The sequence below is a fragment of the Scardinius erythrophthalmus genome (assembly GCF_964197995.2).
Source record: "Scardinius erythrophthalmus genome assembly, chromosome: 14".
Lineage (NCBI taxonomy): Eukaryota > Metazoa > Chordata > Actinopteri > Cypriniformes > Leuciscidae > Scardinius > Scardinius erythrophthalmus.
The window spans coordinates 29774182-29791004 of NC_138234.1; the positions used below are offsets into that span (position 1 = coordinate 29774182).

General features: G+C 37.4%; 1 protein-coding gene across 1 annotated transcript in view; it reads right to left on the bottom strand.

The window, feature by feature from the left end:
- Window positions 1-16823, bottom strand: part of smc3 (structural maintenance of chromosomes 3) — a 28439-nt gene that overhangs the window by 8340 nt on the left and 3276 nt on the right. Inside the window, exons 8-17 of the mRNA XM_081385316.1 lie at window positions 16667-16784; window positions 9129-9304; window positions 5882-5962; window positions 5260-5424; window positions 3786-3907; window positions 2074-2287; window positions 1857-1960; window positions 1491-1590; window positions 758-918; window positions 515-656 (exon numbers count right to left, since the gene is read on the bottom strand). Of these exons, the coding sequence (XP_081241442.1) occupies window positions 515-656; window positions 758-918; window positions 1491-1590; window positions 1857-1960; window positions 2074-2287; window positions 3786-3907; window positions 5260-5424; window positions 5882-5962; window positions 9129-9304; window positions 16667-16784 (1383 nt within the window). The remainder of the gene's footprint in view (window positions 1-514; window positions 657-757; window positions 919-1490; window positions 1591-1856; window positions 1961-2073; window positions 2288-3785; window positions 3908-5259; window positions 5425-5881; window positions 5963-9128; window positions 9305-16666; window positions 16785-16823) is intronic.

Genomic DNA, 16823 nt, shown 5'->3' on the forward strand with positions numbered 1-16823 from the left:
GCCAGGCTTTTTTCTTGGAAATATTAGCATAATTTCATCTACATTTCGTATGCAAAAATGGTTCATTGTCAATAGTCACTTTCATTTCACAATGTTTACAGACATAGCAACGGATCTTTAATTCCGTATTGTGACGTACATCTGAGTGAAACGGATCATTGAGAAAATAAAGTAGGGTCGGGACTTGGTTCGGATGTTCATTAGATGAAGGCAGATCTGAATGCGAGCTTGCAGCTGATCATAAAGTGGTGGGGTTTAAACAGACTACATGATTGGAGAAGTCCGGTATACGTCAACCAAAAGAAGTCTGTCACTTCACTGGGGTTGAGTTGATTAAATTACAAGCTCAAAAAAATGCTTTAAAAAAGTGAAAAGTACATGGATGAATCGTTTACATTAAGATCAATAACATGTATTTAGAAAACAGATTGAATGTTCATTTCATGCTGACACTAAGTAAGGGTGCATTTTAAATGTCATGTCAGTGGTGTAGGTGACCATGTGTCCAGCTTACGTTAGTCTCAGGGTAAGCGGTGTCCCTGACGTCCAGTTTGGTGAGAGGCAGGAAGGTGACCTCTCCAGGCAAGTTCATCTTATTAAACTCCATCAGAATCTTGGTGCTCACTTCATCTGTTTCCACAATGTGGTAAAACAGCCTGAACAAACACAACTCCATTACTGTCAACACACTGCCACAAACATCTGTGTAACACAAGACATTAGGCAGGAAACACTAATAAAGCGCAGTGTGTCTGACCTGGTGCCAGCGGTCACCTCCACACAGGTGTAGAAGGCAGGCTCGCACTCAAAGTTGTTCATGACGATGCCGTGATAACCGTTGATGACGTGCTGGTTGATGCCCTTCCGGCGGAAATGTTCCAATACTTTATTAATGCTGTCAATACCATTCAAGATAGCCTGGAGGAAAAGCAAACAACATTCAAAACATTGCATTTCCAAGTTCGTATTTTCGTTTCAAGCCCAGATGACGATAATCTGAGTTCATCTATACTGATGTATATTTTTGTAACGTGGGAGAGTTGCTATAATTAGTGACTGACTCAGTCCATGAGAAACGATCCAGCAGCCAAGTTGAGCTTAGCAGATACGGTTCAATTCAGCCGACACAAAGTGAACTGGAGTGGGCGGCATGTGTTTTGTATATGTATGTTGGTTACATATAATGAACTTTAAGGTGGACTTGATGGTTTAATGTTTAAAATTAGACATGACATGAATATTAGAATTGTAATTTACTGTTGTACTGTAAAATAAAATGTATTAAATTTTTTACAGTAAATATTTTTATTTAAAAAAATATAATTTTTCCCTCCAAATCGTGCTTCCTACTATCCGAGGCCATATTTTAAGTTTCATTAAAGGCTTGCTTAAATCAACAACAGCAGGACGTAGAAAGATATTACATTTAATATAATTATAAAAAAAAAAAAAATGAAAATAAAGTACAGATGACTGTTTTGGTTTCTAACCTTTCCGGTGGCTGCTCGCAGTAGCTGTTGTTTCTTCTCCAGGTCTTCTCGTTTGGCTGCCAGCGCCTGCTGTTCTGCGTTCTCCTCCCGCCACAGGTAACTGCAGGAGGAGGGACACAGACACACCCATCAGCTCTGGCTCACAAACACTACGCCTGGGTTCAGCAGGAGACCCTATTCTATAGCCCATCCGTCAAGCCTCATCGTGCTGGGAAACCTATGACTCGTGGATTATTAATAACTAAAATGCCAGGTGAGGAGAGGAACGGTTTGTTCAGGTAACAAGAAAGGGTGGGATGCTGGAAAATGGGCCAAAGCCAGACAATTTCCCATGATGCGTTGGGAATAAGAACAGGAGGGTCTTACTTTCTCTCACTCTGAAGTTCGTCCTTTCGGTTCTTCACTTCGTAGTACTTCTTATCCAACTCCTCCACTCGAGTCTTCACTTCGTTCAAGTCTTGGTCCAGTTTCTGTGACCGAAGTCAAGCGTCATACATTCAAAACAATCCATAAATCTGGCAAAACGAAAAAAAAACCTGTCCTCTACTGTTCAATACCAAAACAAGCTTTTAATGAATCTTACGGTGTACTGTTCCAGATTTCTCTCTTTATTGGCCTCCGTGTCCTCCAGATCTTTGTGGATGGCGGCGATCTGCCGTTTCTTGTCGTTGATGGCTTGATCCAGAGACTTCAGCTCTTTCTTGATCCATTTGTCCCTCTCTTCTTTAGAGGTGAACTGGCTGCCTCGACCCTGCTTGGCATACAGATCTGTTCGCTCTTGTGTGGCTTGAGCCAGTCTGAAAAAACACAAACAAATTAATCAAAGTTCAACTACTGGTTAAAGACACAAAACAGCATTTGTAATGCATATGTCCTCCTTAATGTGACATTTTGTGAAATAAAATAATTGAAATAATTTGTGAGAACAAAACGAAGGGCGGGACTAGAAAAATTTGATTATGGAAAAACAGGCAATATTATTAAGCCAAATGTTAAAGAAATAAATATTGACAATTCGATAAAATATTAGGAAAACAAACTACTACTTTTATGAAATAACAGCGATGATGAATCATCCAATCACAAACCTCTAAAATGATAATGTAGTAGCAGTAGCAATAAGTAAATTATGGTTTTGCAGGGTATATACAGAAATTCTTAAGTTGAATTTAATACCTTTTTTAATACCTTCACAATATTTTTTAATACCAGCACGACTTCAAGATGCAACTGTAGCGGTATAAAGTAATGAAATATCTTTCCAAAAATAATAAAACCATTTCGGTGATTATAACTTAACTTCAACCCTGGACTCAAAAACCAACACAGAGACAAATAGAGATTTGTGGCCGATCCTTTCTTGCCCTCTTTTTTTTTTTTTTTAAGCTTTGATTTTACCACTTGATTTCATAGCTTTGTAAGATAAAATCCTTCTTTGCTAGACCTAATAATTATTTTGGTCTATAATCATATCAATATCAAAAAGTAGAATAAAAAAGTATAGCATTAAAAAGTTTATTTTAACTAATAGTGTAATTTTCTACCATAAACTGTACAATTGAATAAAATTAGCTGCCAGATAAAAAAATAGCTATTTTATTTAACTTGCTTTGCACTTTTTTTCTGGTTTCACCTCACTCCAGTCTAAACTAAATGATTTTTTGGTAATGTTTCTACACATTATGATATAAATAACCTGAAAATACTACGTAGTATACATACATGAATACATGAATTGTTTGTTCATGTTACTTAACAGTGCATTTACTAATGTTAACAAATCTGTAAACAACTTTTGATTTCAATAATGTAGGCTACTAGTAAATGGTGAAATTCGCATTAAGAAAGATTAATTAATGCTGTAGAAGTGCAGTTTATTAATAGTTAATGTTAATGTAGTTGACTAGAGTTTAATAAATGGAACCATATTGTAAAATGTTACCGATCTGTTACACACTGCACTTAACACAAATTGAAACTCATAGGCCTAGCTGGATAGGGGTTCGAAAATTTAATACCTCGACAGATGACATTTATTACTTTTTAATACTTTTTAAATGACCTTAATTTTGGCTAATTTCATTTACTACCTTTTAATACTTTTTACAACCCCGCGGACACCCTGTTTTGTGATGTAACGTAATATTGAGTCCCAAATGCAGCTAAGATGTCCCACGAATAACTATAACACATCCCACCCCAACTTCCCGTTTAATAGGAAACACATCAACACAGGAAAGATAAATGCGTTCCCTACTTCACGGCCCCTTTCTTTCAAAGCTTCAAAAAGTTTACCGAGCAATTCCTCGCTCCTCTTTTTCTTTCACAGCGTTAAACTTGGGTTCTGTTTCCTGCAGCTCCTTCTGTTTTTCTTCAATCTTCTCCAGAAGCTTCTGGCGCTCTTTGAGCAGCCGTTTCTGTTGGAAAGGAAGTGAGAGCGTATTTAATCACAAGTCGTGGCATCAATTCATGATTCTCGCCTCTTTTAATAGAAAGCCTAAATACATTTTGTGCAGATGCGTGAGGAGGAGGTGTTCATATTTAAATGAAGAAGAATGAAATGCGCATAAACAGGTGTGTAGATTCAGTGACATGAGCAGAACAAAGGGGATCTCCGTCTGAGCAAACCTACATTCACCAATCAAAGGGCAAATGACGCATTTCTGCCTCTCCTCCATAGGAAAACACACACACTTGGCCAGGTGGGGCTAATCCCTCTATAAGCCAAGCCGGGATGCAAGAGGGGCTGACCAAAAGTGTGTATTTCACACATACAGGGATACACAAGCATTATGTGTGTGTTTGCGTCTGGCTGCGAGCCCGAGCTGGAGTGAGCGTATGTAGTTAGTGACGCAGACGGAGACACTGCAGACCCTCTGTTCACTAGTGCCTGCCAGCATTTCCTGCAGATCTCTGGCTCTCAGTGTGTATAATTAATGTGTTTGCATTTGCGAGCATGTGTATCAAACCCGCGTGTTTGTGTCTGTGAATTCAGTCATCGCTTTGTTTGTGCACCAGCCACCTCAATTCAGCGGCAGCAATAAGAAAAGAACAAGCAGTTGGGTATTTGTTTGAGGAAATGGGACTTATACTTATGAATGTTTATATGTACTCCACACAAGTAAAGGAAAGTAAAAAAACATTTTTTTTTTAATGTAGCTCTTTAAACTAGAGCTGTGATAATTAACATCATTGGATAATTTGTCAACTCACTTTACTCCATGTAATTGAGCTGATATAACTCAACTTTTTTTGTGTGTGTAAAAGAAATTCATATTTTTGATCAATTTAATGTACCCACGATGAATAAAAGTGAAATTAAAGACATTTATAATGTTTCAAATCATGTTTTTTTACATGAATAATTAAAATAAGAAATGTTTCTTGAGCAGCAAATCATCACATTAGAATGATTCCTGAAGGATCACATGACACTGAAGACTGGAGTAATGACGCTGAATAAATAACATTTTAAAATATTATAATAGAAAACAGTTTTTTTTTTAAATTGTAATAATATTTCACAATATTTCTGGTTTTACTGTATTTTTGATGAGCCTTGATGAGCATAAGAGACTTTAGCAAAAACTAAATCTCCAAGCTTATGAACAGTAGCGTACACAACTCAAAGACAAAATCAAAGCAATTTTTTTCTAGACAGTAACTTTCACTTTTCTAAGACTGCACTTCTTCTAAATGTGTGTGTTGAGTGCATATGTGTGCCTGTAGCGTGTGCATGTGTTAGCGTGTGTGCGTCTGCTAGTCGCACCCTCTGTTCGCTGTTTCCTGCCAGCTCGTCCTGCAGATCTTTGGCTTTGAGTTCCAGTTTGGTCCTCTGCTTGATCTGCTCCTGTCGCTCGGCGCTCAGCTGTTCTTTCTCCTCCTTCATGGCGGAGATTCGAGCCTTCAGCTCCCTCACCACACGCTCCGTCTCCTACAGAGACACAGAAAGAGAGGCTAGATAAGATGACCCAACGTAAGCTGCTGTATGATGCGTGAAAGCCGTTTTCAAAAGCACGTTTTAGGGAATCTTCACATTTCATTACTTTATTTTAAATTAGTGGGGCCAACACACTGGAAGAAAAGTTATCGTGAAATCAAAATTGACCCCGTTTACAATCATTGTTCCTGTTTTTTTGTGCTCGATTCATCAGTGCATGTTAATCCAAAGGAAAAAGGAGTTTCTTTTTGTATAATAGTTCCTTTTGATGTGTGACTGCAGAGGCAGGTAAAAAATTGTAATCTACAAGATTTTTTTAATTTTCTAAAAAAATTGTGGCAAATTTTCATGCAAAACATTTCATGATGATGTTAGGCTGTTGAGGACGGTTTTGCAGAACAAGAAACATGAATAATCATCAGTGATTAATGCACAGAGCAGCTCAGTTTACCTCCACTTTGTCTCGAGCATCTTGTTGTGCATCTCGCAGCTGTCTAGATTTGTCTCCGCAGGTCTCTCTCTTACTGGACAACTAGAGGAGGGAATCACACCTTCAATAAATTATTATGTTAATCACACATCAGCAACAAAGTAATACAGTGTGTTGGATACTAATTTATATACCGTCACAACCGAATTAAACTCGAGAAGGTGATGACAAGTAAGGTTTGGTGTGTGTTAGGGCTGTCACTTTTTATTCGATATTCGAATATGCATTCGAACATGATGTGAAATATCCTAAATTGAACTATAAATAAACTATCGGGTTTTTAAGGTGCCATGTTTTGCGCATTTTTTACAGTCAATGATTAGACCGTTTGTTTTTTATTTTATTGTTTGCCATCTCATCCAGTAGCGGCCGCTCTAAACGTATTGTAGCATAGGACCAAATCAAGCGAATAATAGCCAGCTTGTTTTGAAAATGGAAGATAACAGCAAGACTAAAGAGACCGCGCTGTAATTCCTGCCTATTACACACACACGCACACGACACACACACAGAAAAGACGCGTCAGTATCGAGTTCTCTTTCGAGCTTGAACAAATCATAATCAGGGTTTCTGCAGGGATCTTCAATTTAAATTTAATGCCTTTTTAATGCCAGTTTTTTATTTTTAATGCCATACACGACCCATGACTAACCACAGATATTATGTATGAATGTATGTATATATGTATGTATGTATGTATCGTATGTATGTATGTATGTATGTATGTATGTATGTATGTATGTATGTATATATATATATATATATATATATATATATATATGTGACCCTGGATCACAAAACCAGTCTTATGTTGCACGGGTATATTTGTGGCAATAGCCAACAAAACATTGTATGGGTCAAAATTATAGATTTTTCTTTTATGTCAAAAATCATTAGGATATTAAGTAAAGATCATGTTCCATGAAGATATTTTGTAAATTTCCCACCTTAAATATATAAAACATTTATTTTTGTGAATGGATGCAGCACTATCGCCAATAGAAATGGACAACTTTAAAGGCGATTTTCTCAATATTCCGATTTTTTTGCACCCTCAGATTCCAGATTTTCAAATAGTTGTTTCTCGGACAAATATTGTCCTATCCTAATAAACCATACATCAATGGAGAGATTGTGTATTCAGCTTTCAGATGATGTATAAATCTCAATTTTAGAAAAAATACACATAAGACTGGTTTTGTGGTCCAGGGTCACATATTAACTTGATTAATCACACGTTTTTTCCGCAATTAAAACACTTACATTTGTTTAGGTTTGTGTATTTTATAATGTAATCATTTCACAGTTAATCTACAAATGAATGTAGAGACAACATAAAGGCCAGTCTCACTGATACTAATACAGCTATTGATATCTGGATAAAAATGATTTCTCCCCCCTAATTTTAAACATTAATTACATTACAGTGTAATTGAAAGCTATCAAGTTTTTAACATTAGGCTTCAAAAAATATATGACAACTTTTAATTTAAGTGCACTTAACAAACAATCCTCACATAAACCTATAATAAATGTCATATTTACCTTTGGCCTTCCTGTCTAACGTACGTTATCAAACAGTCTGCACAGCATAAATTATAGATTAAATATAGACTAATGCTTATTAAAGCTACAAGAGTTCTTTAGTCAATAGCAGTGAGTAATTTTCTCTGGTGCCTTTGTTCTGTGATTAACTTTACTGACAGAAAGCTTTATTGGCTGCTGTCCCTTTAAGAGCAACTGCTGACAGAAACACGGATCTAACACGCGCCTCATTCTCTCACAACTCTTTGCGTTCATTAAAGACTTTATTTCACTAATTTAGGACTGCTCTTATTTTATGAGGATACTCACAAAACAGACATGTTGGCAAAATTGTGTGTTATTGTTCGTTGCGCGAAAGAGGACCGTTTTCTGGTGCGCAGTCTGTGCGCACGATCTGGCGCGCGTCTTTCTCTGTGTGTGTGTGTGTGTGTGTTACATAGACAGGACATTCGCAGGCAGCGCGTTTAAAAGCATTTACATGAATAAGAGCGGGATCATATAATGTAACGCTACCCAAGGGATGACAAAAATTAACGAATGCTGCGTTTGCGTTAAATAGGCTATTTTAACGCGTTAAACTGGACAAAAATAATCTCATGCGTTAACGCGTTAAAAAAGCAAAGAGAGCTTCAACAGCGGATGTCGTGCTGATGAGGGAACGTTACTACACATAGTTAACTGCTGTCTGCATTTTACCGTCGATGTGTGGCGGTCAGACTGCATATGAGATTTTACGCCATTGATTCCCATTGTAGCTACCCAATTTAAATACCTTTTTACAAACGCTGCAAAATCCTTCTTTATTTTGACCACCAACCATGTTCTAAATTGTTTGTCTTCCATGCACTTTCACAGTTTTCTGGTCTAGTTTTATTCCTGTTGTTCCTGCTGTCCAAAATTACTCGCGCCACCTCCGCAACTTTGCTCCGGCCGGAGGCAATCACCAAACTGTTTCCGCGTGTTTTTAATCACACTAACGTACATATTTTGCGACGACAGCAAATAAAAATTATTAATCATGAAGACTATTCAAATAAATTGATAATATAACATTTTCTTCAAAACCATAAAAAAATTTAATGCCTGTAGGATTACAATTTAATGCTTTTTAATGCCATTTAAGGCCTTAATTATCACAAAATCCATTTAATGACTTTTAATGCTTTTTAATGCCCCGCGGAAACCCTGATAACACACAAATTATGCCGAATGTCCGTTTTGTCGAGTGTCCTCATAAGAGCAGTCTTAAATTATTTAAATAAAGTCTTAAATGAACGTAGAGATTTGTGAGAAAATGGGACGCGTGTCAGATCGCGTCTCTGTCCGCAGCGGCTGGTCATTAATGTTAATCAAAGAACAAAGGTAAGAGTAAATTACTCCCTCAGACCTGGCGCCAGGAGGATTATTATACCGGTAGCCTAATCATGAATGCACTCCGCTATCTTTTAACACATCTCTGGCGAACGGATTTTTCACGCAAAAGAAAAACTCTTCATGAAGCGCAGTGAAATTCAGCAACCATGTGGCGTTTCCTGATGGATCGAGGTTGTTCATTAACTTCATTTTACTCATAGATATTTGAATATATTTGAATACATTGCTTGATATTTGATATCCGTTTGAATGAGATTTTTCTCAAAAGTGACAGCCCTAGTGTGTGTACCTCATCCATCTTGGCCCGGGTCTCGTTGAGCTCCTGGTTGTAGATGGTGTACTCCAGAGCTCTCCTCATTTTGTCCCATTTCTGGTACTGAGCCAGTTCTTCTTTCTCATCCTCCAGAGTGTGCAGACGCTCCTCGATGTACTTCAGCAGCTCATTAATCTTCTCTCGCTTTCCCTCTGCGCACACACACACACACACACACACACACACACACGAAAGAACTGCATGTCACAAATCTTTGACTATAAAAAAACACAGTAAAGCGTCTACTGTAGGGCTGGGCGATATGGACCAAAAGTCATATCCAGATATATTTAGCCTGAATATTGATATACGATATATATCCCGATATTATTTCCGCAAAGTGAGAGCAAATGTTCAGTCAAAGTCAAAGCCAAATATGACGTTACAAGTAGTTTTATTGAAACCGGCTATTTCAGTGAACAGTTGCAAAATCAAATGAATAAATAATAAACAGGTTTCTTCACCTTAGGGCTGCACGATTATGACAAAAATCATAATTGCAGATTATTCCCTTGTAATTGTAATTGCGATTTATTAATTATGATTATCAAAATTTACATTGAATATATAAACAATATTTATATAAATTATAAATCATTTATTTAGTGTAATTTACAACGTAACGGCATTGCATGCTCGTAGTTTCTTTTGCACTTTATATACAGTGAGGCGATACACAGTGCGCTCCCGCGCCGCCGCATTTGCGCGTGCAATTGATGAGTGTGTGCTAGTGTTGCACGATGTACCGATACTTCAAAAGTATCGCGATACTCGGAAATTAAAAACGTCACGATACCTAAATTTATCAGTATCGATCCTTAAAAAAAAAACGCCTCCCTATGGACGTCTGTGTTTTTTTCCTGACGCACGCAGCAAAGAACCTGCCGCTGTCAGTGCCATGTGTCAAAACACTACAGCGAGATGGTTGCATGTGCGAGCACAAGTGGTCCACGACTCATAGAAAAAGATGACGTGAGGAGTGACATATGGAAGTACGTTGCCTACCTTGCTATGCACGGTGCACCGATACTTCAAACGTCACGATTCCTTAATTTATTAGTATCGATAGTTCTAAGAATGACCACGTTCCAGATTTGTAAGGCCGACACACTGGCTTCGTGTCCGTTTTTATTTCGGCTCCCATGTTAACTGCCTGCGTGACACACGCGTCTGGGCGCAGCTCAAGACGCGCGGAAAGCGCGTGCATGCCAGAAATAGAACCAACGCTTATTTTTCACGCGACACGCAAGCGTGTTAGAAGCGTTTCCAGGCAAAATTGAATAGGAAAAGATGTTTCTATGTAATTTTGACACGAATACATATTAATCAATGACATTTTGATGTTTGAAAGTTGACAAATACAATATAAAATACAATATGATTTTCAAATATTGCACCTCTCAATACAGAACGAATTATTCTGTAGCCTATTTTGCCGTCAACACTGCCGACGTTGTCTTTGCTGCTATATATTTAGCCTATGCTTAACATGAAGTATAGGCCTTCCACAACTCTCTCCCCACATGTCAAATATATCACCAATTAGGCTTATCATATGTTACCAATATTAAACATTGTTTAATATAATCGCTGTTCATATTTTTATTCAAAGTTCAGAATCAAGATAAAGCTCTTATGTTTCTTATGATAAATGAGATAATGCTGCTAAATTTATATATTTTTTACCTTGAATGTCATTGCTCATTTATTTTTTATTTTGATATTTCATATTTTGTTCAAATGTTTAATATATGTGCTGTTCATATGTTCATTTATTAGTGTGTTATATGATTAGAATGTTGTCCCGTTTTTTAAATAAAGCACAGCAATGATATTTGAGAGTGTTTCTCCATTTTCAGGAAAAGTATCGAAAAAGTATCGAAATCGCAATACTTGACTTGGTATCGGTATCGAAACAATAATTTTGGTATCGTGACAACACTAGTGTGTGCTACGAGTACAGTATAACGGATGACAGGACAAGAAAGTCCGTTTTTCTGAGGTGAAAGACTATTTCAGCGTACACTTATGTCACTGCCTGGTAGTTCCTATTGTGCTGGGTTTTCTGAAGTAGTCATGATTCGCCTCTCATAACATAACATGCTCTAAACACGCACGCAGAGTGGAAAAGGAGGGGCGGTGGCGCGGGGAGCAGTGCAGAGAGCTCCGGGTCAGCAGCTTGCTTGGAGCAAGGATCACAGCGCAAATTTGAACTATATCGATATATGCGATATGGTCTAATTCCATATCACATTTAAAAATATAGCGATATATTTTTTATATTGATATATCTAGGCCTGTCGCGATAGTCGATAAGTCGATTAATCGCACGATAAAAAAAAATTAGCTCGATAATTTTTCCGGCCGCGATAATTCCATTTGCATGCTTGTTTGTTTTCCTCGTCTCTCTCTCTCTACCAAAGAGACTGGATGACCACTCTCGCTCGGTTCTTTAGCGTATAGGAGGAGTGAACCCTCTTGTTGTCAGTTGCATGGTCTTCGTGTGAGAAGGCGGCGCCGCGGCGCTTGTCAGTCACATGGTCTTTGTGTGGGAAAGCGCCGGCGGGAGTGTTTGCGGCTACTGCCGGGAGAGAGAGAAGACGCTAGTTGTGAGTTGCGACAGCGAGCCCGATCACATGAAAATGCGTATCTATACCACGAATGTTATTTCTCGTGCCATTTATACGCCAAAAATAGTTTTTTGCGTGCATATGATACGCTCTTTATGGCGTGTAATACGCACGCACTCCTCACCCCTAATCCTAACCAAGTATTTTCAGTGCGTAGCATGCACGCAATAAAGTGCGTCTCCGTCTTCCCGACAGTACACAATCACTTGACAAAGTAACAGGAGGACAAAGTAACAGGAGTAACAGTGCAAAATTGTGCGATATGGCTTGTTGAGGCTTTTTTTTATTTGTTTACAAAGGTCCTAACTGTCAGTTTTGCCTGTTATGGAATGTATCACTATTTAATAATGTCTAAAGCCTAATGTTTAATATTTTTTGAAGTGCAATTTTGTTTCATTTTATTTATTAACAGACATTTATTTTGTTAACAGACACTATGAGTCCATTGCTTTCATTGTTTTTGGTTGTTTTGTTCATTTTTTTGGATATTTAAAATGTTATCCGTTTTCAATGTTTAATATTCTTTAGAAATAAAAGTTTATAGATCGTTGAAAAGGTGTACCTGCATTATTATGCCATTATAATTATATGAAATGAAAATGGTCTCAGAACGACAATATTATCGTTTATCGCGATAATTTCTTGGACAATTTATCGTCCAGCAAAATTTGTTATCGTGACAGGCCTAGATATATCGCCCAGCCCTAATCTACTGCAGTGTTTTCTGCACTGCTTTAGTGATTCATTTAAAAGATTTGGCTCCACTTAATAATACAAAGATAATAAATGGACAACACATTTTTATATTGCATTGGATGCACGATTTAGGGGAAAAAGCAAATTGCCATTTTTCTGATAAATATTGCAATTGCGGTTTAAAATAAATTCCAGGTTTGTTGTCCTTATTTGTAGGGTCCGCACAATTTGGCTAGAATTGTGTGATTATATATCAAAATGGCTATAAAAGTATTATTATTATTATTATTATTATTAGCAAGCAAAAAAATAAAATTACTAAATTAAAACAAGAATACATTACTATTGTAATAGTTCACTGTAAAAAATATTTAAAGGTGCCCTAGAATGTGAAATTGAATTTATCTTGGCATAGTTAAATAACAAGAGTTCAGTACATGGACATGACATACAGTGAGTCTCAAACACCATAGTTTTCTCTTTCTTATTTAAATCTCGTTTTTGAAAAACACCCCTGAAAAACAGGCGAATCTCCACATAACACCAACTGTGACGCAACAGTTGGGATCATTAATATGTACGCCTCTAAAAATTTGCATAAGCCAGCCCATGCTCAGTGCCAGGCGAAACTGTGCAGCCGAATCATCGGAAGTTCTGCAGGTGAAGAAACAAGCGAGGATCATAGAGAAAATGGCAGATCTATCTATAATCTATCTATAATCTATCTATTATCGGATACCGCTACAGTTTAATTCGAAGTTGTTAGTCGCTCTGCCCATTTCACCGCGGACTGTTTTTCTAACCTGGAACAATATCAAGCAGCCAGGCTTCTCTCGGCGTCTCAAACGGACGAAGGGGGCAATTTCAACTAACGTTATATTCCCGCAAGCGGTAAGTAGTGATTTTATTAACGATAATTTACACTGTGTTATCTAGATCCAGCGCGATATTGTTTTTTCCTCGAGAGACATCGTGGCTTGCAGACGAGCGAACGAAGCATGGCAGTTGTTCAGTGTTCGGATGTAACTAGCCTACAAATGAACACAAAAATATGTTTTAGCTCCTTCATCTGAGCCTCTGGAGAACCAGTGGGTTTATGTGAATTTCTGATGTGTAATTGTTCAAGTCCAGACAGATAATCTTTCTCTCAAAGTCGTTCAACACTGTTTATGCATCAGTAAATCGCGTTGCAGTGATAAGATCTTCATTCACGCGATCGACAGGCTGTCATCTGCTCAATGCTGGAATAGATCTAAATACTTAAAAAACTTAGCATGATTCGTTAATCCCGATAGCTGTAATAGTAAAAACGTATAATCGCTGTAATAGTAAATGTTTTCCAGATAGCTCTACATGTAATGCCAGATATTTCATATGCAAGCATGTCAGCCAATCACAGCAGTGGGCGTTTACACTGAAGTCTCACAGTAGACACGCCCCTTCAAACAGAGTGTCCAGATCAGGGTATGAAATCAGGCTAGGAAATATGCCTTTTATTTCTAAATTATAACAAATTTTGATCTAATAAACATACTAACATTATAAGGGCACCCCAGGAAACATTATAAAATAATAAAATAATCCATTCTACGGCACCTTTAAGAAAAACAATATAGTTTTATTTAACATTAAAAATTTAATTTAAAACTGTAAAAATACAATGCTAATATTTCTGGCTGTCTTAATTTCTTAATGTTCGACCGTTAAATCATCTTTTAATCCAACATTTATTTTGACAAAACCACACTGAGCCATTAAAGCGTGCACACCATCTAGTAGAGCTGCACGATTCTGAATAAATATAGAATCATGATTTTATTTGTTTAAAATAGAGATCACGATTCTCCCATGATTCTGAATAGATGAAAGAATGATTCAATGACTCACTCACAAACACTTGATTGATCAGCGTTTTTGAACTAATCTCTTGAATGAATGATTCAATGACAAATGCACTGTTACACCAGTAGGTGGCAACAAGTGACTTAAAATGTAATCGATACAATCTTTATTTGTAGCATCAAGATACTTTCAAAAGGTGATCTGCTCCATTTTGATCACTACTGTAGACATCAGTATTTAAGAACTATAAACTTTTTAGGGCTGTAATCTCCTAGTCGATTAGTCGATTATTTGGTCGATACGTTCTGGCTCGACCTAAATTCTGATTGGTCGATTTTTTGCCACGTTCATTTCATCAGTTTTGCCGCGTTCATTTCATCAGTTTTGCCGCGTTCATTTCATCAGTTTTGCCGCGTTCATTTCATCAATTTTGCCGCATTGACGCGTTCATTTCATCAGGTGGAAAGCACTAATTGCTAATGGGGGTGTTTTCAGAGCACCCCTGTTTCCTAGGTAACAGTCTGTCTTCAGAACACCCCCCTTGTTTTCACTTCTTTTGGATTAGCCCAACCCACGGCCGGAAAAGAGAGACAGATTGAAGAAAGTAGGCTACTAGAAGGTTTGCTGAATATTATTTAATTGTGAGAGCGTTTAATTCATAGTCAGTCCTCTTCTACCATGTCAACAAAGACATCGGCAGTGTGGCAGCATTTTTTAAAAAGTTAATAGTCTATTCGTGTCTCAGCCGCGAAGCTGAGCTGCACAGAGCGGCTGAAATGATAACGTTACTGTCTGTCAGTTATTATAATACATATGACAAAAACAATTTCAATCATAGATTAAAATCATAGGCTCTGATATTGCGCAGATGCACGTGATTAGGGCTGTTGGAACGAATTCCGAAATTCGAATATAATTCGAATATTAAAAAAATCAATACTATTCGAATGCTGAAGTTCCTATTCGAATATTGCTTTTTTTATGTATATTTAAAAAAAAAATGCAATCTTGCCTTTGTCGCCGCCTTGGCACACACATGTGAAAATTAAATGCTTTTGTTTCGTCTGATAAACAATAAAGTTTTTGAATCGTAACACAATTGTGCACGTTATCCACGCTGTATCATCACAACTTTCAAAAGTCGCGGAGAGGAATGTCTCCACGGTAACGGAGATCAACAATTTGATTCTCAGTCCACACTACAACGTGAAAACGGCGTCTTCAAATATATCCACTTTGGAGTGCGTTTTCATTAATAAAAACGCCGTCTCATTGTGGATGGAAGGCCAAAACGGAGAGGAAAATATACGTTTTTTTTTTATGACAACTTACAACCTGACAAGCTAGGCGATCTGTCCGAGGAACCGCCGCTAAAACTGGCAAGAATTACTTATGTTCTGCCTCTCTCTCTCTCCTCATCACGGGGCTCAACTGCTAAGTTACCAGCTGTCCGCCAACAGACAAACTGACGGTTTATCTGTGAAGATATGAGACCGATCAACATCACGCATTGGCGATCCATAAGACTGTGTAATGTCGTAAATATTAATAATAGGATGAATTTGAGCATTTAATATTCGAATATTATTCGAATATTAAATAAAATAAGGAATGGAATTCGAATAGTATTATAGAGGAAGATTGACAGCCCTACACGTGATGCAACGCTGTCAGAGCCGACAGACTCGTGTGTCAGACTCATTTCAGTGCAAAATAATAAGGTCAAAAACGATTTAATATACTGCAAATAACCTACTAATTTTTTATGTTTATTTATAATTCATTTAGGCGGACAACAAGGCTCCCAAGTAGCCTACTGCGCACAGTGTGCAGCTAATTAATTTAACGTTTTTTTTCCTAACGTCATTTTTAGTCGATTTTTAGTCGAAAATTTCAGGACTTCAGTCGACCAAGATTTTCTTTGGTTGATTACAGCCCTAAAACTTTTATTCCAGTACTTCAGTGATAATTAGAATTTTTGAAAAGAAACAATGATAACGTAAAGACTGTTTGTGAAGCTGTTTCATAAGCTTACATGACAACTGCTCTCTCTGGCTCAGCGGCAGTGCCAACAAAGACTTTGAAAGTTCGCTGATCATACTTGTCAAAGGTTTAATAGACACATCTGAATCATTTTTATTTAGGAATAAGATCGTATAGGTGTTTGAATCGAGATTGCGTCTTTTAACTATTATTCGTGCGGCTCTACAATTACGTAAGAAAAAGGTCAACTGCAAATATTTTGCCTATTATTAAAATAAGCAGAGAAATACAGATCGGAAATGAAAAATGGCATTTTCACTCTAATCATACATTTAAACAGAACAATCTCAGAGAAGGATCTACCTGTTTCCTTCATGAGCGAGATACTCTCCTCCTTGCGCTCATCATAGACTCTGGTGCCCGCCACCTCTCTGAGCAGCTTCAGACGCTGAGAGTCCGGCGCTGTCGCCATCTGATTGATCTATTATCATGTTGGAGACAATCAAAAGGGAAAAACAAA